The sequence below is a fragment of the Enhydra lutris genome, unplaced genomic scaffold (assembly GCF_002288905.1).
Source record: "Enhydra lutris kenyoni isolate GAN:26980312 unplaced genomic scaffold, ASM228890v2 scaffoldscaffold9, whole genome shotgun sequence".
Lineage (NCBI taxonomy): Eukaryota > Metazoa > Chordata > Mammalia > Carnivora > Mustelidae > Enhydra > Enhydra lutris.
The window spans coordinates 3,562,289-3,583,433 of record NW_019154093.1 but is presented as its reverse complement, the minus strand read 5'-3'; the positions used below and the strand labels follow the sequence as shown (position 1 = coordinate 3,583,433).

Below are 21,145 nucleotides of genomic sequence, written 5' to 3'. Positions count from 1 at the left end.
GTCCCAGGAGGGACAGACAGTGGCTTCTGCGTGTCTGGCTCCCAGCGCCCGAAGAAGCAGAGCAGAGTCCCATGGGAGCTTTTCACAAACTACTCCCCTCTTCCCCCCCCCCCCCCCCCCCCCGCCCCGGAGATTTGCCACATTTCCCCCGCTGCCACCCTGGGGGTGAGAATCTGTTCTGGTGAGTCCCCACGGCTGTTGGGAGTCTCTGCCGGGATCCAATTCTCTCTGTCTCATCAAGAGCTCAGAACGAGAGCCAACTCTCCGTTCCCCCACGGGCCAACTGCACATTTACCAAGTCTCCCCGCCTCCTGCTGCACCACCAGGAAGCAGGAATCTGTCGGCGGGGGTCTTGCAGTTTGCTTGGGGAAGCATGAGAGTCATTTCAAAGTGACCCATTAACACGCTGATGGAGTGTGAACCCTGCCAAGACATGCTGAGGGAACAAAGCAGAAAAGAGTGACTGCAGAGTCTGGTCCCAGGCACCGGAGTCCTCGCGCGGTGCCAGTGCGGGAGACCAAGCCAAGGCTGCCACTAATAGGCACCTGCCCCGTATCAGGCAAGATACTGCTCTTCCTCGCCAGGTCGGCCCTGCAGTCCTTCCAAGGAAGGGAGGGCCCGGCAGCTCTCCCCCGTCTTCAGGCTCAGAAACGGGCCCAGAGATGGAAAGCGTTTATTTGCCTAAGGAATGAAATCTGTCATCCTCCATCCATGCCCCAGAAGGGGAAACTGAGTCAGGGAGGCCGAGCCACGTGCCTGAGGCTATACAGTTAGCAGCCAGTGAGTGGGTAGCTCTTGGCTTCCAGGGCAGAACAACAGGTGGGACCTTTAGTTCCAAGAAGGCAGGGAAAGAAAATCACCAAGTATCAGGCTTGAAGTCACACACACCGGCAATGGCAAGTGGGGCAGGGCGGGGGCATAATTTAGGTGCATAAGGATAACGACCAGGTTCAAGGCGTTTTCCAGGCACCGGGCACTGTCCTGAGCACATTACCCCGTGAACTCACTCGGGCCGCAGAAGGACTGGCACAGGAGCTTGCTGGAGGGAGGCTGCCCTGGGCCTTGGTAGAGCCTGGCCTGGAACAGGGAGGGCTGGGGGGGGTGCGGGGGGAAGGTGGCCGTGTTCCATCGCTGGGAGCTGGGACTTGAAGGGAGGCCGGATCTCAGAAGGGGCCAAGGAAGAGCAGGGTGTGCAGCGGTGTATTCCCTCCAGCGTCTTTGATGTATGCTTCCTCTGTAGCTGGGATTGAGAAGGGAACACACTCCTGGCCCCCCACAGGAGGTATTTAATATGCCAATATGCACCGTGAACCTGCAGGGGCCACAGGGAGTCTGGGTGGCAAACAGGTCACAGGAGTTCCTCATCACCCCATGCTCTCCTTTATGCCTCGCCATAGAGGATCGCTATTTCACAGATAAGGAAACTGAGGCACAGAGATTTTTTTCCCCCAAGTAAGTAACTGGGGTTCCCACCTGCCTAGGTCTGGCTATGTACACGAGTATTGTGGGGAACGTCTTTTGAGGAAGGTTCTGGAATCCTGGTTAAGAGAGGGTTTGGAGCCAGTGGTCCTGACTCTGAATCTCACCCCTGCACTTTGCTCATCTTGTGACCTCGGGCAAGTTACTTAGCTTCTCAGAATTCTTCTTCACCATCTTCTTCTTCTTCTTCTTCTTTTTAAGATGTTATTTATTTATTTGACACAGAGAGAGAGGGAACACAAGCAGGGTGAGTGGGAGAGGAAGAAGCAGTCTCCCCACAGAGCAGGGAGCCTGATGCGGGACTCCATCCCAGGACCCTGGGATCATGACCTGAGCCGAAGGCAGACGTTTAACGACTGACCCACCCAGGCACCTCCTCCCCGTTTTAAAGATTTTATTTATTTATTTGACAGAGAGAGAGAGAGCCCAAGTAGGCAGAGCGGCGGGCAGAGGGAGAGGGGGAAGCAGACTTCCGGCTGTGCGTGGAGCCCGATGTTGGGCTTGATCCCAGGACCCTGGGATCATGACCTGAGCCAAAGGCAGAGGCTTAATGACTGATCCCCCCAGGCGCCCCCTCTCAGAATTCTTTGTTCCGGCTTTAAGTTGGTTGTGATACCACCTAGCTCACCAAGAGCTCTGTGATTCAGCGAGATCAGATAGGAAATGGACACAGCACAGAAAGGATCGTATTTACTATGTGGAAGCCTCTTTGCCTGGTTTCTGACGTTCCTCTAACATGTAGGAAAAACTTCCTGTTGAACTGCTCCTGGGGTCCCCCTTCTGGGCCTCCTCCACATTCCCCACAAACGGTCTGGAGATTCTGAGCTAAGCATGGATGCCAGCCTTGCATCCGCCGGGCTCTCAGCGCTGCAGGAAGGGAAGGGGCAGGGGGCTGGTGGGCATGAAGCAGGGCGGCCTTCAGGCTCAAGAGGAGTCCACTCACTCGTGTCTCTTCTTGGCCACAGGGAGTACCTGGAAACACCGGTTTGCCTGGACAGCCCGGGCTAACTGCGGAACTGGTAGGTACCAGCCAGGGTCCCCATGCAGCCCCCTCCCTGCCCTTCCCAGGATGGAGCTGGCCATGCCAGCCCTCTTAGCTGCAGTGCCGGTCCTCGTCCCTCCCTCCTTCGAGGCAGGGAGAAGTCAGGGTGGCGTGTGTCTTCCCAAGACCCCACCTGATCCTGTAAGTCTCCATCCCCTTTCCCGCTCACCTGCCTGAGCCCTCCTGTCTTGACTCCTGCAGGGCTCCTTACCAATTGAACAGCACCTCCTTAAGGTAAGAGGGGAAGAGGGGAGGAGGAATGGGCAGAGTGGTCTCCTAAGGGGATCGTTGCAGGAAGTGCTCAGCAACACACAGGGAGAGCAGGGGGAATGTCCCTTCTCCAAGCAGCTGTCTCAGGGGGCCTAGCACGGTGCCTGGTGCATAACAGCGCCTCAGTCTTCCTTGCTGAATGAGTTTTTGGAGGAATCCTGCCAAGGTAGCCCCATGGTGAATGTTGTGGGCAGTTTCTGCCCCAAAGCCTGCCCATGGGAGCCACCAATGAGGCCCTGTACCATCCTGGTCCCACCAAGGCAGGGTCCAGAAGCTTCTAGAGCAGGGCGGGAGGGCCAGAGTAGAGTTGTGGGGTCACCCAGCAGGGAGATGTGGAGGTTACTTATGTTCTTGGACGGGACTGGTTTGGGAGCCTGGAAGAAGGACAGATTGACCAGAGGACCATCCAGAAAGAATCCAGGGAGGAAACAGGAGTTCAGGAGCAGTTCTGGTGGTACAGGAGAGGGGATCTGAAGTCCCGGTGGGGTCAGCCCGTGCCAGCGCTGCCAATGGCGTCAAGACCACCCTGAGGGCTCTGGCCTGGTCTGGCCTCCCAACCTGGGCACCAAGGGTGACATGGGCTTCCCTTGCTCCGTCACCTCTGGAGACAAGACCTGGATCCTCCTCTCCTCCAGCTCAGCATCCTCTGGGGTCCCTCCAGAGGCCCCCTGTCCTGGCCACCCCCTTCTAGTACTGGCTGGCCAGTACCCTGGACCTCTCACTTCCCCCGTGGGTCCTGGTCAGGCCAGAGCATGGGCACTGCCTTCCCTGTCCCCGCTCTGGACAGCAGATGTCTCCAGAAGAAGCTTGTAATCGGGTTCACCTCCTGACAGCAGCTACAGGTTGGATCACGTGAAGTATGGCAAGGAAACCCCAGTTCTTCTCCCTGAGGCTCCTGGCAAGCTGGGGATCCCCCAAGTCCTGCCCCCGGGCATGGGATCACATGACCCCAAATGCAGGATTTGGCATGTTTCTGTGTCCCATGTCATCTGAACGGCCTTGTGGAGGACCGCAAACTGGAACGGAGCATGGTCTGGGCAAGGGGTCAGATGGCACCCCAGAGGAAGCCTGGGCCTGCGGATCAAGTGCCAGCTCTGGCCTCAGCAGAGCAGGGTCCAGCACGGGCCCCCACTTACCAGAGATGAGTCGCACTGTGTCTCCGAGCGTCGGCTTTCTCATCTCCAGAACGATTACAAGATTACCCGCCTCATCGCACTGTCGGGAGTGAATGCGATCACGGGCAAAGGTCTATTACAGTGGCCGGCATCATGGGTGCTGAGCCTATGCCAACCATTATCCCCAGGCTGGGCAGTGAGCAGTGAACGTGGAGTGGGAGCTCCTGCCCAGGGGCCCAGGAACACCCCACCATGGATGGGCAAACCTGGGAGCCCGTGACAGTCAGCAGCCCCCAGGACAGGAGGGCAAGCCCCATCCCAGAGGTTGTCTGCAAAAGGCCTGGCTCGGCCTGCGGCTGCCCCATTGCTCCCTTGGGCAGAGAAGCGGGTGTGCGGGAGCCGGCCTTCCCAGCCCGAATTCTGGTGGTGTGTCCTCACAGCGGGGGCCGGTTGCAGGAACAGCCGGGACAGATGGTCCCTCCGCGGGCCCCTCCGCCTCCTCCCACACGCCTGTCTGGAAAGTGGCTTTGGCTTGGCCCCACAGAGCTGCTTCCTGGAGGCAACTCAAAGCCAGTGTTGGGATCGGGTCCCCTGAGGATGGAGCAAAGCTGCCACAGGGATGTGGCTGGGGAGAGAGAGAGAATGCGAGCGGGCAGGGTGCCCTGGCTGAGTTTGGGGTGGGGTTCCCCCATTCGGCCTGCCCTAGCCTTCTGGGACCCATGCCCTGCTGCTCTCTCCTCTCTCTGGTCAGAGCATCTGCGGGGACTGTGTCCAAGGGCAAACAGCCCGCTCCATGGCGCTCCTGGAAAAAGGAGAGAAGGGAGACCAAGGTATCCCTGGCGTGCCAGGCCTGGACAGCTGTGCCCGGGTAGGAGGCTGGGCTGTGGGGTGGCCTGGGGCGGGGGGAGTGCCTGACTGCCTCACCTCACGGAGGGCCTCCTGTTGTCCCCCCCAGTGCTTTGCAGAGCGGGAACGCCCAAGAGCTGAGGAGGCCCGGGTGAGTGGACCCGTGCCTGGTCCTCCTCGCCTGTGCCCCGGACCCCACAGGGAGGGCCCCGGCTGCTCAGCTCACCCTCCCCGTCCCACTCCAGGGAGACAACGGTGAGGGGGACCTAGACTGTGCTGGGAGCCCTGGGCTGCCCGGTCCTCCAGGACTGCCCGGCCAGAGAGGAGAAGAGGTAAGACCAGTCCCAGGCCTCGTCCGGGCAGGGCAGCAAGGGGGCTGCTGTCTCCACGCAAGCAGCCCTCAGTTCCTCGGGGGCAGTTTTGTTCCTGCCAAACGTCCTCCTGGGCCCTCTGGGGGCTCCCTGTTTCTTGAGAGCCCTTCGGGGGGCCTCCAAGTCTCAGGTCACCTGGCACCTCTCATGGCTCGGTGTCCCTCACTCCGCTGGTACCTAGGCTGCTCTCGGCCCGGGGGATGCCCTCCTGCCCCCACAAGCTGCTCCCTCTGCCCGCAGCTCTTCTCCGGGGCTTGCTCCTTCCCCCCTTCCACTCTTTGCTCAGAGATCACCTTCTCAGGGAGACCCTCCCTGACTTCTCGGAAACTGACCTCCCCCAACACCACCCTTAGAACCCCTGGTCCTCTCCACGCAGTGCACATGTCCCCCTCTGAAGACCGTGTATTTCATTCATCGAAGAAAATTCCACATGCATCTATTGGGCACCATGTGCTGGCCCGGGTGTGTTTGTCACTGCCCCCCTCACCCCTAGAGCATCAGTCCACACTGCAGGGATTTTTATGTTTGGTTTATGGCTCTGTCCCCAGCACCTGGACTAGTGCCTGGGGCATAATAGCTGCTCAATAAATGTTTGTTGGATGATTGAATGAACTGAACAAAAGGTTTAACATCAGCTAAAATGGCCCTGCTTTGCTATCCACCGCCCTCTGTGGGCGCTGGCAGCGGCGAGCTGGGAGGAAGGCCGCAGAGACCCTCGGGCTCTGTGGAGCCTGAGCTGCTTCCTCCGTTTCCCTCTACAGGGTCCACCTGGCATGAGGGGCTCCCCGGGTCCTCCAGGCCCTATTGTAAGTATCCGTGCTTTCCTGGCCCACTTGAGAAGCTCTTGAAGGGGTCATAATGCCCAGACTCCATTCTGCTGCCTTGTATCCGGGAAGCTGGACAGGGCAGAAGGAGGGAAATCCTACTGCCCGCCCCTGTCCCTCATCGGAGCATCTGTGGGGACTGTGGACTCCCACTACCCCACCCAAGCCCCTGGTACTGGCCTGCTCTGTCCCGCTCTGTTGGGGGTCCTGCTTCGGGGAGGCCCTCTGGGGCACACCCTGGTCTCCCCATCCCCAGCCCTACGGTGTTCTGCATGGGGGACCCAGGATCCCCCGGCGGGAGGGCCCGTGCTTCTGGCTCGTGGTCCCAGCTGCCAGGAATGTGTGCGGCACCCCGACCAGATCTCTGCACGCCTCCATGCCACCAGTCGCTAGGGGGTCCAGGGGTTAGGATGGAACAGCCCTGCATCGCTCTGTAGGGCCATCTCTGGGATGCGTCGACAAAGGCCAGGCCAGGGATGTCTGCCCTGGAGTCCTTCATGGCCTTGCTATGGCGGGAAGCTAGAAGTGACCAGGAAAGACTGGAAGAACTGAAAATGCTTTCCTTGGAGAAGAGGTGGCTGGTGGGAACCACCTTAGCAGCAGGGGGCCACCCAGCTGGAGGCGTCTGGAGGTCAGGTGGCAGGCGCGAAGGGCTGCCCTGAGCAAGGGCGTCCAGCTGGACTCGGGAGGACTCGGCCAGGGCCCTTGACTCTGGGGGCTGTTTCTCATCTCCGCTGATGGCGGAGCCATTCTTCCCGGAGCCAACAGGGAGGGGCAGATGTCTTCAATGAGTCTCTTTTCCAGCCGCCTTGGAAATATTCCTGTGACCTCCTCTCCCCCTGACCCTCTGCCCCAGACGATGCCCAGGGTTACTATGCCTATGAGTTGTGACCTGCCTGTTTCTCCCACCAGGGCCCCCCAGGTTTTCCTGGTGCTGTTGGCTCCCCCGGATTGCCTGTAAGAACCTAGCATTGCTTGACCTCCCCTCCCCAACCCCCGACCAGCCAGGTCTCTGTGGCGTTTGCTTGTCTCCCTCCTTGTGGAGCCCTCGCCCCCCCCTCCTCCATGTTTGTCTTTGTCCCCCTGCAGGCACATAACGACACGGGTTCCCTGCGGCCCCAGCGGCTTGGACATCTTCCCAAGTCTCTGACTTCTTTCCCTTTTCCCTTCTTCTCCCTCTGCTCCGGCTTCTTTCATCTTTTCTCTCTCCACCCCACCTACAAGCTCCTTTCTCTCTCCCCCAATGCCACGTCACTCCCCCACCAACCTCACCCGCTACCCCCCCCCCCCCCCCACCCCCCGCCTTGGAGCTGTTTTACCTTCTTATTTGAAGCTGGTGCCTCCAGGAGCCTCTTGGTTCCTCCCTTCTCACTTCTGCCTCCTGCTTCTCCTACCTTGGCTGTTGACTGAAGATTTGCTGGAAGTAGTTCTTGGGGCCCTGCCAGGCACCTGGCACAGAGCCCGGCAGAGATGCCAAAGCTTCAGGGCCCCACATTGCGGGCTGGCACAGGTTGCTGCCCCAGTGCTTGGCAGGGCCGTCCCGAGGCACCCCAGGGATCCGAAGGTAGCCATGCTCGCTCCTTTCCCATCGTCCTTGAGGAACCCCGCAGCTTCCTCCTCCGCCTCTCCTCTTCCTCGGCTCCGGGCCCCGTCTGCTGCCCCGAGGCTGGGTGTGTGATGCCAGCCAGCGGGGTTCCTGGGTGTCACGGGGCCCGGCGCCTGGGTGCCGGGCGCCGTGGCCTGCTTCTTCCGCCAGGTGTCGTTAATTGCTCTGCCTTCGTCGTCGTCGTCACAAGTGTGTTTAAATCATCCCTGTCCTCGCTGTTGCTCCCTCCCGGGTCACGGAAACTAACCTCGTTTGTCAGATTTGGTGTTCCTGGGGCCTGGTTCTGCTCCTCCCAGGCCTGGCGATGGAGGCTTAGGGAGCAGGGCCCCTCCTTGTCGCAGCTCCATCTGTCCCCACGTCCTCATCCTGGCCGGACCTTGTCTGTTTCTGCTTGCTTGGGTGAAGGGGCCATCTGTCCGTCTAGCCATCTGTCTTGTGTTGTGGAAAGGTTTGGGCACCATCTCTTGAGGGCACAAGGGAGAAGGGGCAGACCCAACCCCTTAATGCTGTGGCAAATCCACAAGGGTCAGGGTGAGGACTTCGGGATGCGGGTTCTGGCTTCGATTGAAAGTCCTCTCCCTTTCCACCCCACAAAGTGACAGGGACGGCTCCGGAGGGAGCAGTCTGTTCTGGGGGCCTGCCTGAGTCTCTCCCCTGCATCCCTAAAAGGAGGTGGTTTGGGGCTAGGAGTGTGGGGGGGGTACAGGTAAGTGTTGGCTCTCCAGCGACACATTTTGGTGGAGGAACATCATTGTAGGGATTCCGCTCTTCACAGTTGTCCCACAGAGGAGCACATACGTGTCAGACTCCTGAAGGTACAGCCCCACCGCTTACCGAAGTAGGGCACACCAGTGACCGTCACCCGCCTGAGAGGCACCCTCTGAGGGTCCCCTACATGGAGGGGGGCATATCTTCATAGTTACCTGTCTTGGGGGCATGCTCTCGAGAGGTGCCCTGATGTGGCACTCTAAACCTCTCAAAGTTACCCTTCTGGGGTATAACCCGTGGTCACCTTGTTGGGGACCCTAAGTGGGGGGCAATCAGCAATGCCCAGCTCTGCCTGGACGGGGACAGAAGGCTGCAGGGCAGGCAAAAGGAGCTGGGGGCTGGGTGGGGACAGCTCTCCCCTGCAGGTTCTCATGATTTTTCTTTCCAAGGGTCTTCAAGGAGAACGAGGCCTCAGGGGCCCGACAGGAGAGAAGGGGGAACCGGTAAGAGGGGGCCAGCAGGGGAAGGTGATGGATGAGGTGTCCTGGGGAGGCAAAGTTGGGGCCCCCAGGGATGGCTGCTGAGTGGAAGATGGGAAGGGGACTCCTTTTGCAATTCACTGCCCCTGGTCCCTCAGATTGGAGATTTTACACCCCCTTGGGATCAAAGGAGGCTCATCTCCGTGAGCCCTGACCCCCTGGAAGGAGCAAACGGCCTGACTCCCACCCCGGGCTCAGCTCCCAGGGTCCTGGCTGGGCTGGCACTTGTCACCCAGCCCCAGGCTCATGGTGGTGGTCTCCGTCAGAGGAACCTGGGCCTTTGGGAGTTGGCCCAAGGTGGTGGCTGTCCTGGGATGGGCGTGGGCCTACTCAGTTGGCAGCTCGGGCATCCTGGCTACTGCTACTCTTTTTGCCCAAGGTAGGGGGGAATCAGAAATGTGTGTGTGTGGGGGGCTGGTCTCTAATGCCTCTCTTTCTTTGTAGGGTCCTCCAGGGCAACCTGGTTACCCAGGTGCCATGGGTCCCCCAGGACTGCCTGTGAGTAAGGGGATTCTGGCTCTGAGCCTGGTGGTGGGGTGAGGAGAGGGCCAAGCTGATGCATCCCCCAGGAGGCTCCCTCCCTTCCAAGCATTTCAGCCTGTGCTTCTGCCAGGCCGTCTGTCCATCCGTCTGTCTGTGCAGGCTCCCCAAAGCTGCTGTGGCAGAGCAGCGTGGCACCCTGTCGTTCCACTGGGGAGGTTGACTGTGGCCACTGCACCCAGACCCCAGAACTGAGCTCTGCCTCCTGGAGTCGGTGGGGGGGTGGGTCGGAGAGGCAAGGAGACTCCGGGAAGCCTACCCCCTACCCAGGGCTGGAGGCTGCTGGCTGGGCGTGTCCCTGCATTCCCCGGAGGGGGCCATGGCAGCTGGTGGGGAGCAGCCCCCCCCCCCGTTCCCCCAGCCGTCGTCCTCGGTGCCATCTGCCTGGAAGTGCCAGCCTTTGCCAGCTGCAGTCTCCACCCCTCGTATTAGCACCGTGAGGCCGGCCACGGGGCTAATTCAGCTCTCTCTCCTGCTTGTCAGGGCATCAAGGGGGAGCGGGGCTATGTCGGGCCTCCAGGAGAGAAGGGAGAATCGGTGAGTCTGAGTCGCTGCTCCTCCACTGTCCCTGCCCCGCCTCCACGGCCACCAGGACCTTCCCAGCAGCCTGTGAAGGGAGAGACCTGCCTGCCCCCTGCTTCCCTGCCCCATGAGTCACTCCAGCTGCAGCGCAGGCTGAGCGGGAGGCGGAGGGGAGGCTAGAAGGAGGATCCCAGCAGGTTTCCTGGAGATGGGCTGGCCAGGGCTGCCAAGGGACAGGGGGCCTGGAGGCCACCGGTAGGAGAGCCTCCTCCCCCGCAAAGGCAGGCGGGCCAGCAGGGCAGGCTGGGGACCCCAGACCCTGAGTGGCACCCGGTGTGACCCCACAAGCCCAGAGCCCCCCTTCCAGGCTGAGTGCAGGGTCAGGGGCTGTTTTCAGGGGAGGACGTCACATCAGTAAGGTTCTCCCTGAGTCTCAGGAGGTGATGGGGCTCACCCAGCAAGGTGAGTGAGTTAGGGCAGAGGCTGGACTCGCACCCGAGTCTGTTTGTGACCAACCCGCCAAGCCTTAGCCTTACCTTCCCCTCTCATGTCAGTGAGGCCCAGGTGGGATGTAGCAGACCCCGTGGACACTTATCCAATAACAGACATTCCTCAGGGGCCTTCTGGGTGCCAGGCTGTTCAGGGGGTGCCACAGTGAACAAAACAGGCACCTGTGTGACCCTTGACTTCAGGAGCTCACATTCCAGCGAGGGAGGATGAATAAGTCAATGCATATAAATGATGAGAAAGCAATGGAGAAAAGAGAGCAGGGTAAGGGGCTGGCTGGTGCGTAGAGTGCTATTAGAGGATCAGGAGGCCTCTCTGAGGAGGCGCTGTTGGGCCTGAGCCCCGAATAGAGTGAGAGGTGGGGGAGGGCACGTGGTTATCTATCCTGGGGAATCCCCAAGGGAGAGGCCATGGGTGGGGGCACCTCAGGAAGAAATTGGAGCCAACGAATCCCTCAGTAAGATTTTAAGAGCCCCAGAAAGGGTGGGGGAACAGTAGGCATTCTAGGGAGAGGGGGCAGCCGTGCAAAGGGCCAGGGGTACGAATGTAGAGTATGTTCAGAGAATAGCAGTCTGACCAAGCAAGGCAAAAGATAAGACGGGGAGAGGGAAGTAAAGCAGAAAAGGGTGGATGGTACCAGATCACAGGATGCCTCAAAACTCAGCACTGGTGGAAAGTGTGTACCTCATTCAGTTGGACAGAGGGGAGAGATGGAAGGCTTTGGAGCAAGAGAGGGTTAGAATCAGAGCTATGTTGGAGAAGAGGAGAGGGCAGCCAGTTGCTGGCTGGACTGAAGTGAGCCAGGAGGTGGCAGGACAAGTTAAGAGACTAGTTCAATAGTTCAGGCTAAGAGAAGGGAAGCTGGAGCAAACCAGGGGGAGGAGTCCTGCTGGCTTAGTCTCCCGCCATGTCCCCATCTACTTTCTGCCCCTGTTGCCTGCCCCATCTCCTGATCTCCCACCTCCCCCAGCCTGAGTGGCTGATTCTGCTCCTTTGTGTCCCCAGGGCCCACCAGGATCTGAAGGCCTCCCAGGTCCCCCAGGCCCAGCGGTGAGTGGAGGAGGAGACAGGGGACGGTGGACATGGGGACTCCTGGTCCCCGTCCAGCCCTGGGGTCTAAGGGAAGATTGACTAGGTTCCAGCTGCCTTGTTGTCTCTGGTGACAGGGTCCCCGAGGAGAGCGAGGACCCCAAGGGAACTCGGGAGAGAAGGGTGACCAGGTGAGTGACCAGAGGACCAGGTTGGCAGTCCTGACCGTGGGGGGGAGGCCTGGGGGGATGGGCACAGGGAAGGGGCTGGGTCCTCTCCCTGGTGGTCACCCTCACATGTGGAGGGGTGACCGGCTCTAGCCTCCAGCCCTCACCTGTCCTTGAGTTGTCACCTCCCAGCTCGAGGCTGGAGCTTCACCTGCTGCGGCTCTTGGGCAGGGTGGAGGACGGCCCCATGGCTTGAGGCAGCCTCATGGTGTCACTCTTTCCATTCGGGCTGCCAGGACTGGGAGAGTGGGCGGCACCGCAAACTGTCCCTTGCTTCTTCTCCTAGGGATTTCAAGGCCAGCCAGGCTTTCCCGGCCCACCGGTGAGTGAAGCCACAAAGCCAGCCCTGTCTCTGTGATCTTATTTGGGAAAAGCGGGCCCGGCCAGGCCAGGCTGGGCTCGGATGGGCCCGGGGAAGGGAGGGAAGATTCATGGGAGGAACAGCCTGGGTGGCCAGGCCTGACTCCAGGAGCCAGGACCTGGAGGGCAGAGCCTCCTGGGTGGGCCCCCGAGCAGCAGGCCAGCCAGCAGTAATGCTCTGAGGCGGTGTTTCTAGGAAGTCCGAATGTGTCAGAATGCGTCGTATTAACCATAGTGAAGCAGACCCAGGAGGAAGAAGGAAGGGGAGGTCCCCCCTCCAGCCCCCCACTCATTCCCACCTGCCCCTTTGTTGACACAGGGTCCCCCTGGATTCCCAGGCAAAGCTGGAGCACCCGGCCCACCTGGGCCCCAAGCAGAGAAGGTGAGCAGGACCCCAGGTCGGCCACAGCCACAGCCACCCTGCAGGTCCCACACCCCGTCCCACCCTGACTGTCGGGCCTTTGGAAAGTCAAGGACTGGCTCCGTTATGTCAGGGATGGGGAAGGAGACCTCCAGCATAGTGGTGGCTGGGCCCAGGGTGCCTGCTGGGAGCAGGGGGTGGGCAGGAGGCAGAGGGGTGTGTGAGAGGAGGTGACTGCAGCACCTGGGCTGGCTTCATCTCCTGAGGGGAGGAGGGAAGCATGTCTAGACTGTGAACCTGAACCTTGAGCCCCGAAGCCAGTACCACTCTGGCTGTTCTGTCAGACCTTCCAGGTCTGATAACAGCAGGAACAGAACATGGGCAGACAGTCCTGCGGGGCTCACAGAAGGCAGGCACGGCCTGGGAGCTGGTGACAAGGGTTGGAAGGAGTGGCAGCCTGAGGAGTCCCCCAACATCGGCTGCCTCCGGCCTTGACTTGATGGTTGGAGACTAGCTCGGCTTTGGTCTAGGGGTTGACATCTCTGTCTCAGCCCAACCTCTGGGCTCCCCAGATGTGATGGTGGGGGGAGTATAATGAGGCCCCAAATTGACTTCTAAGCTTGGGGTGGGGGGGCTTATGGCCCAAAGGGAGAGGCAGGAGGCCTGCAACCTGGGGTGGAGCCTCTTTCCTCTGAAAACACACGTAGTACAACGGTCAGAGCTAGAAGGGACTTATACAAGGGCCTCCTGGGTCTAACTTTTCACTGTGAGGCAGTGACGCCCAGAGAGGCTGAGGGCATGGCAGAGGCACACAGCAAAATAGCAACAGAACTGAGACTTCCTCTTAGCCCAGGAGAGCCCCTGGGTGCCTCCCTGCCTCCCCAGAGCCAGCACTTATCAGCCATGGTTGAGGCAGTGGTGGGTGCCACTGCCCTTCCCTTCTTTGTGGAGGACACGGGTGACAGCCCCGCCAGAGCCCTCTGCGCTGGCTCTGTACCCCAGTGCTGCCTGCTCTCCTTAGGCTGGTCACTGCTGAGAGTCCCAAACCTCTGGCCAGGGGTTCTTAGTCTCTACTCCCTGTGGGACTGACATTTTTCTGGGGCTGTGCTGACCCCTCCTGGTAGCTGGTGGCATTGCAATGCCACCCTAGGGCTCTCCTCCCCACCCCCCATGGAAGGGGTTCTCTAACGGGGATCATTTTCCCCTTGGTTGGGTCCACAGCCATGGCTCCATGGCAGTGCCATTCTCTTTGCACTAGGGTATGCGGCAGCCCGGCACACGAAGCTCCCCACCCCCCCCCACCCCCCCGCCCCCACCCCCGTAAACATTCTAGCTCAAGCATTGATTCTCACCATTCCCCTGCCTTGGACAGTCAGTGGCTTCTCAGTGCCTGTAACGGTGGTTCCAGACTTTGCTTTGCAGTCCCTGTGCCCCTCATCACACAGAAGCTCACGTGAACCCTCAGTGTTTAAAACAGAAATGAGTGGAGCTGCTCTGGCTAAGGCAGGGGCAGGGGTCTCGGGTCCCACTGTCTGGGCTCCCACTTCAGGCACCCATCTCTGATGCTCCTCCAGGAGCCCCCATGGCTCTGAGAAGCAGAAAAGCACTGGTTGGTCAGACAGAGTCTAGCACTGGGTTCAGGGCCCTCCCCCACCTCCAGCCTTCCTCCTACCCCACCCCTCCCCACCCCACCCCACCCCTCTCACGGGCTCCCCTGACACCCTGGCTAGGCTAGACTTGAGCTTCTTGAGGACAGGGGCCACATTTTTTTCATCTGGAAGGATCAACAGCTGTATAACGCTTGGCACTTTGTTGGGACCGAAGTGAACTGAACGTATGCCTTCAGCTGGCACTCATCGCTGAGCACCCCCTGTGCCAGTCCCTGAGTCAACCCTGAAGAAGATGCTAGACCGAATAGGCTATGTCCCCTTCTCATAGAACAGTGTGGAAAGGGGGATGCTTTGCAGATGAAGACAGGTCCTCTTGGGGGAGTGGTGTGTAAGATATCCAGGGAGGCCAGGACAGAACTGGGACTGGAAACCAGCTGCCCAGACTCCCAGTAGTCATCAAGACCCCGCACCTGGCACCTCGTCCCAAGGTGGGGCAAGGCCCTGCTGACTTTGTTGTGGGGGTCGGCTCCTTTCCAGGGTAGCGAAGGGATTCGAGGCGCACCAGGCATGCCTGGTCCCACTGGGCCACCAGGACCTCCTGGGATTCAGGTGAGTGTGTGTCCTCTTAGCATGACTGGTACGTGTGTGCACACGTGTGCACATGCATGTTTAATTGGGGTGGCAGCTGGATGAGGAGTGGACAGGGTGGAGGGGCTGGGTCAGGTCTCTTGCCTCCTAGGGCTCCAGCACAAGCATGCACATATGCCTTTTTCCTGTTTCTAGGGCCCTGCTGGCCTGGATGGTTTGGATGGGAAGGACGGCAAGCCTGGCTTGAGGGTGAGACGATGGGCATCTCCTTCCTTCTTCCTCCTCCAGGAGCCAAAGTCAATAGAACCTCGACGAAGGAAACCAAATCCCCCCATCCCTCTGCTTTCCCTCCACCTGCTTCTCACCACACCCCACTTTTCTTTCTTTTTTTTCTTTAAAGATTTTATTCATGTATTTGACAGACAGAGATCACCAGTAGGCAGAGAGGCAGGCAGAGAGAGAGAGAAGGAAGCAGGCTCCCTGCTGAGCAAAGAGTCTGATGCGGGGTTTGATCCCAGGACCCTGAGATCACGACCTGAGGCCAAGGCAGAGGCTTAACCCACTGAGCCACCTAGGTGCCCCATACTCCACTTTTCTGATTGTGCCAGAGCTCCTTGGTTCCTCAGTACTGCTGGTAGCTTAACCAGGTTGCGTGAGCTGGGTCTCCCCAAAGGGGGGCAGCAAAGGAATGGGTTTATATCCAGAAACTCAGGCAACTAAAGATCCTAGGCTGGGGGTCTGCAGGCACAGAAGGACTTGAGCAGCCCTGGCTCCTTGGATCTGGTTTTCCTGGGGAGTCTGAAACGGATGGGGCATGGTCAAGGGCAGAGCATCGAGGTCAACCTCCTTCTGTACCCAAAGAAGAAAAATCGAGGTTCCGAGAGGGCTGGGATGCACTCGGGCTCCACAGCCAGTCAGAGGCCGAGCTTGGCTTGGATCCTTTCTCTGCCTCCCAGGACATTCCCTCCATCCTGGGAGAGCCGGGGAGGGCTGGAGAGAGGGAAGGCAGCGATGAATGAGTGGGCGTCCTGTCTCAATGCCCCTGGTCTCTTCCCTAGGGGGACCCTGGTCCTGCTGGCCCACCCGGACTCATGGGACCCCCGGTAAGTTGAGCTGCGGGAAGGAGCAGGGAGCTGGGAGGTCCTTGCCTGGTGTGGGCTCTGTCTCACGCGTGGGGCAGCTCAACGCCAGATCCTCCGAGGACTGTGCTATGATTTTGGATGGGTCTGATTTGTTCAACCTGAGGAAGGAAGCAAGGAAAGTGGCCTCGGCTTGGGGCGAGGTCCGCGGCAGCTTCCTGCTTTTTCTTCCAGGGTTTCAAGGGAAAAACGGGTCACCCTGGCCTCCCAGGACCAAAGGTAAGGGCCTGGTGACTTCCTGCCAAGCAGGTCTTCTCAGTTCTCCTCAAGCCCTGACCCCAGGCAGACATGGCGGCCTCCAGGAGTGCACGTGGCCCCTGAGCCTTGGCTGAGATGCCATCCCAGGATCCGAGCCTCCCAAGACCGCCGGCGCTGGCAGAGCCGCTCAGGCTTTGCCGTCTACCCACCCGAGGGCATCAGAGGCTGGAGCCGGGGCAGACGGCAGGGCTCTTCAGAGATGGGGTCAACTTGGGCTGGAGGAGCCAAATAGAGGTATGTCGAGCTCTAGTCGGCCCTCTCTCTTCCAGGGCGACTGTGGGAAACCAGGTCCCCCAGGTAGCAGTGGCCGGCCCGGAGCAGAGGTAAAAGCAGACGCCGCCTTCAGACACAGCCACTGCCTCCCACTCACTGGCTGAGGGGCTGCCTTCTCTCCTGAGCCTTTTGGGGGAGGTTTTGCCCCAAACTGCACACCTTCGCCTTCTTCTTCCTCACCTCCTCCCCCCTGCAACCGGTGTTCCCCTCCCTACAGCCCTATTGGGTCACTCACCTAAAAAGCAGGGCCTGGCCTTCTCAGGCTGAGGGCTGTGATTTCTCTCTCCAACAAAACTGATGGGCGGGATTGGTCCCCCGGGCCCCCGGACAGCATGGGCCTGGAGGCCGGGAGTCAGCTCAGTGGCTCTTATTGCCGTTCCCCCTGCTCTGGTCAGGCTTCTCCCACCTAACAATCCCATGTGAGCTGAGTCTGCTTCTGTGTTGCTTCCCCCCACCCCCGGCTCCTACAGGGTGAACCTGGTGCCATGGGACCTCAGGGAAGACCCGGCCCCCCAGGCCATATCGTGAGTTAAGCTGTTCTTGCCCCCACCTTTATGAGAGTGAGGATCCTGCTGGGGTTGGGGTCGGGGAGGGCGATGGCCCGCAGGAACTGCCCCCAGGAGCAGCCCTGTAGTGCGGTGAGGGGCTCTGCGCTCACCTCGTCCTGCAGCCCCTGGGCTCTTTGCCATTTTCTTATTTTCTGGGCACAGTGGAGTTTACTTACCAAACAAAGATCATTCAGTTATTCAACAAACAATAATTGAGCACCTGCTCCATGCCAGGCATCGCTCCAAGCAGGGGGCTAAGGCAGTGAGTGAGAGAGACAAGGTCCCCTGCTCCCAGAGCTTGCACACAGGCGTGACAAACAAGCAGATTAACGCGGCAGCCTCGGGCAGGGGTGTGATGTCACAGACAGGGCTGGGAAGTGCCTTCAGAGGCAGTTTTACTGCCCTAGTGGTATCTGAGCTGAGGCCTGAAAGACAAAAGGAGCCACCCCTCCAGCAGTCTGGGGGAAGAATGTCCAGGCCGGAAGGGAGGGTGGGGGTGGGGGGGCCACTGACACCAAGAGCCTGAGGCAGGGAGGGGCCTGGGGTGGTGCGGGGAGCCCCAAGTTCAGCGTGGCTGGAGTGGGGTTTGACAGGGAAGGCTGTGCTTCCAGAGAACCTGCTGCAGATCTGGGACCTCGGGTGGGGGGTGGGGGGTGGGGGGTGGGGGGTAGGGAGGGCCGCAGGTGGAAGCTGGGGTGGCCCTGAGGGAGAGGGTGGAGGTGGAGTGGTGGCCCCAGGCAGAGAGGCTGTGTTTGGAGGACTTGCTGCTGCCCTGCATGGGGGAGGGGCGGGGAGCCGTGGAAGGAGCAGAGCCGGGGGAGGACTCCTCCTGGTGTGGGTGGGCGGCCGGGTGCGTGGGTGGTGCACTTACAGAGGTAAGACAACTTGGAGAGGACAGTTATTAAGCAGTAATGAGTTTCCTGTCGGAATTTGCTGCTCAGTAACACAGATGGCTGCCAACGGGCTCCTTTGATCAGTGTGACGCCCCGAGCTGATGGGGTTCCTGAGCAAAGGAAACACTCTGGCTTTTGATTGCAGGCCTGTTGTGGCAGACATATGGTTTCCAAGAGGCTTCTGGAAATGTTAAAAATAGTTCATGAGCACAAAGAGGAGCTCCCGGGTCCTCATCACCGTGTATATGGATCTCGAGGGACCCAGAGCCCCCGGCTTGGGGACCCAAGGTCCCCGCCTCGTCCCCGCTCACATTATAGATGACAGGAAGGGCATGCTCTGAATTGTGAGCCCCTCGCAGACTCACTGGGGGCTGAGGAAAGGGGGCACGAGGTCCCCCCTCTCAATTCTGTCTGTCTGGCCTCAGCCCCTGCTCTGTGCCAGTCCCAATGCTGAACATTCCTGCCCCAGAGGTCTAGAGATGAGTAGAATGGCATCCATGCTTCCAGAACTTTCCATCTGGGAGCTTGGAGAGATGTGGCATGAGAGAGACCTGCATGTCTTGGGCTTCAGAGAAGGCATAGCTCTAACCAGGGAGCTGGCATTTGAGCTGTGACTCAGGGATGGGGAGGCATGTGGGCACCACCCCAGCCCAGCAGGGCAGGAGCGCCACCACGTGTTGAGTCCCATTGTCCTCCAGTGGCCGCAGAGCAGGAGCCCAGGGAGGCCCAGGGTCCAATGGCTGGCCTTATCCGTTTGGTCTCTGGGGTTGGGGTTGAGGCCCTACTACGCAGCCCCCAGCTCCGGCTCTTTGCTTCTCCCACAAAACAGGAGGAAGTGGGGGACCTCAGAACACCCCAGGCCCACATTGTTAACCTTCAAGGCTGTGCCCTCTGCCCTCGGCTCTGGCAGTGGTTGCCAGATTGTCCACTCAGGTCCTGTGAAAGCAGGGACCCCCAGGTGTCAGCTCTGGCACAAATCCTTTGGTAAAAGCTCAAGCACAAGACCAGAAGGGAAGGGGAGGGTTTAGGGAAGAGAATGGAGCTGCAGAAGTTCAGGATCTGTTTTCGCTGTTGGTCTCTCTCTTGCCTGCAGTGGACCTTGTTCCCCAAGACTCTTTCTGTCCCACTGACCTCATCTTTCTTTAGGGGCCACCAGGGCCTCCAGGACAGCCGGGCCCAGCTGGGATCTCTGCAATGGTGAGTGACCTACTCCCCGCATCTCTCCCTCTGGGGAGTCTGGCTGGGGCTTCTTTCACAACGGGGAGCGGTGAGAAGAGTTTGTGTCCATCCCCCTCCTTCCCTGGGTCTCCCCAAGTGGCATGTAGTGAAGGCCTTTGGAAGGGGCTGGAGGCCATCCATCATGGGGCCCTGCCTCAGGTTTGGACAGCGTCATCCACCCCAGGGGGCCCTGGCACGCAGTGGCACTTGCTTCTGCTGTGTGCGGTTCACCGCTGCCTCACCTGTCCACTCTTACCATCCACCCCCTTTCTCTCCAGGGCCTAAAAGGAGATCGGGGAGCCACTGGAGAAAGGGGCCTTCTAGGCCTTCCAGGCCAGCCTGGCCCCCCTGGACACCCTGGGCCCCCGGTAAGACCTCGAATCTCCCTGCATAGTCCCGAGGGAAAGGGCCAGTTGGCTTTGTCAGTTGAGCGCAGCGCTGCACAGCTGGGGTCTCCAGGGAAAGAGAGGCAGTGAGCAGGCAGCTAGCAGTGTGGAGGAGCTTGTGTCTGAGGATCGTGTTGTATCTGGAAGAAAAGACAAGCCCTTCCAGCCAGCGCTTGCCCGGCATGCACTGAGCCACTGCCCTGACCGTGCACCACCTGTGCCGATTCCTCGACCTGGTGTCAGGCTGAGGAGACCTGGCACCTGTTCAGCCCCTGCCCCCTCCCTGGGGCATTGGCTGGTAACCACAGAGGGTCTGTAAACATCCGGAACCAGACATGCAGCCCCATGACCGCAGCCCTCATGGCCACTCAGAAACCACTTCTGGTTGTGGTTGGAGCTTAATGCTCCGAGAGCTGTGATGTCTTAGCCAGTGACAGTGTGCTGAATGGGGACCTAAGTGCTTGACATTTGTCATGTAATCAGTACTGCAATCCTATCTAGTAGGTCCGATTGTCCCCGTCTTACACGTAAGAAAACCAAGGTTCAGTGAGGTTAAGTAGGTTGCCCAGAACCACACAGCTAGGAAGAGCCTGCCTGATTCCAAAACTTGCGTCCTTAGCCACTCCGCAATCCTCCCTCTTTCAAAGGTTCCAGACAAGACCCACATCAGGTGGCTGGATTGCCAGTCTTAGGGATGAAGTCTCCTGGGGACACTGAGGCAGGAACCCAGGTCTCCTAGGTCCCAGGGCAGGGTGTTCTCTTCCAGAAGCAGTAGCCATGACCTTGGGGCTGGTGTCCTCAGTGGGATGGAGAACTCCAGCCCATGCAGGGGTGGTGGTCGGCCCAGCCACCAAGAGGGCCGAGTCTCACCTATGCACTCTGATTCTTGCCATGGCCCCGGGGCAGTGGGCAGGTGGGTCCCTCCAACATTCTGTCATTCCCCAGAGCCTCCAGGGTCCCTGGATGCATCCGCCAGTTGTCTGACAATCCCAGATTCCTCTTCCCCACCATCTCAGCAGAAGCAGGATGGGCCCAAGATGCAGCCGGTCCTGTCCTGGGGAGGGAGCAGGCTCGGCAAACGTGGAACCTAAACTCAGAGCTAGGGTTCCTGAGAGATGCCGGGGCCTTGAGCCAGGAGCCAGGAGCATACAGTCCGCTCTGCCCTTGCCCAGCTTGGTCGGGGGTGACCAGGGCTGTCGATGTGCGGCTCTGGGACGGGCTGGAGTTGGGGGTGGGAGGGAAGCCTAAATTTCCATGGCCCGTGGCCCAAGGTTCTGAGGGTGGGGGCTAGAGAATCATGGTCCCTTGGTGGCCCAGGGCAGGCACGTGTGGTGGGCAAGGGGTGACAAGGGACACCATGCTGGGTTAGTGCCGATCACATGTCTCCTGCTGTCTACTCCATAGGGTGAACCCGGTGCAGATGGTGCAGCTGGCAAAGAGGTACTGTCACTGGGCTTATCTTTTCCTGGGGTGAGGGTTCTGCTGCTTGCACCTCGCCTTGTCCTCACGCCTCTTTGTTCACTCACTAAACCCTCCCTGAAGGCATGGACTCCCTCCAGACAGATATGCAGGAAGTTGGTGGCCCTTGCTGCACTGGGGAGAGGGACTGGGGATTAGGCAGAAGGACGCGTGACACTTGTTCTTCACTAATTTTCTTACTGCGTACTTGGTCAAAGAGAACCGATGATGGTATTGGTGTTGTTGGTGGTGGTGATGGTGATAGTGGTGATGATGGTGGTGGTGGTGATGGTGGTGATGATGGTGGTGGTGATGATGATGGCGGTGGTGATGGTGGTGGTGGTGGTGGTGGTGATGATGGTGGTGGTGATGATGATGGCGGTGGTGATGGTGGTGGTGGTGATGGTGGTGATGGTGGTGGTGGTGAT

At 59.7% G+C, this 21,145-nt stretch overlaps 1 protein-coding gene across 1 annotated transcript in view; it reads left to right on the top strand.

The window, feature by feature from the left end:
- Window positions 1–21,145, top strand: part of LOC111143511 (collagen type XVI alpha 1 chain) — a 49,526-nt gene that overhangs the window by 24,149 nt on the left and 4,232 nt on the right. Inside the window, exons 44-66 of the mRNA XM_022497320.1 lie at window positions 2,445–2,498; window positions 2,723–2,755; window positions 4,658–4,774; window positions 4,862–4,903; window positions 4,998–5,084; window positions 5,885–5,929; window positions 6,860–6,904; window positions 8,711–8,764; window positions 9,245–9,298; window positions 9,824–9,877; window positions 11,375–11,419; window positions 11,536–11,589; window positions 11,912–11,947; window positions 12,305–12,367; window positions 14,494–14,565; window positions 14,740–14,793; window positions 15,603–15,647; window positions 15,858–15,902; window positions 16,211–16,264; window positions 16,685–16,738; window positions 18,802–18,852; window positions 19,152–19,241; window positions 20,664–20,699. Coding sequence (XP_022353028.1) covers window positions 2,445–2,498; window positions 2,723–2,755; window positions 4,658–4,774; window positions 4,862–4,903; window positions 4,998–5,084; window positions 5,885–5,929; window positions 6,860–6,904; window positions 8,711–8,764; window positions 9,245–9,298; window positions 9,824–9,877; window positions 11,375–11,419; window positions 11,536–11,589; window positions 11,912–11,947; window positions 12,305–12,367; window positions 14,494–14,565; window positions 14,740–14,793; window positions 15,603–15,647; window positions 15,858–15,902; window positions 16,211–16,264; window positions 16,685–16,738; window positions 18,802–18,852; window positions 19,152–19,241; window positions 20,664–20,699 — 1,284 coding nt within the window. The remainder of the gene's footprint in view (window positions 1–2,444; window positions 2,499–2,722; window positions 2,756–4,657; window positions 4,775–4,861; window positions 4,904–4,997; window positions 5,085–5,884; window positions 5,930–6,859; window positions 6,905–8,710; window positions 8,765–9,244; window positions 9,299–9,823; window positions 9,878–11,374; window positions 11,420–11,535; window positions 11,590–11,911; window positions 11,948–12,304; window positions 12,368–14,493; window positions 14,566–14,739; window positions 14,794–15,602; window positions 15,648–15,857; window positions 15,903–16,210; window positions 16,265–16,684; window positions 16,739–18,801; window positions 18,853–19,151; window positions 19,242–20,663; window positions 20,700–21,145) is intronic.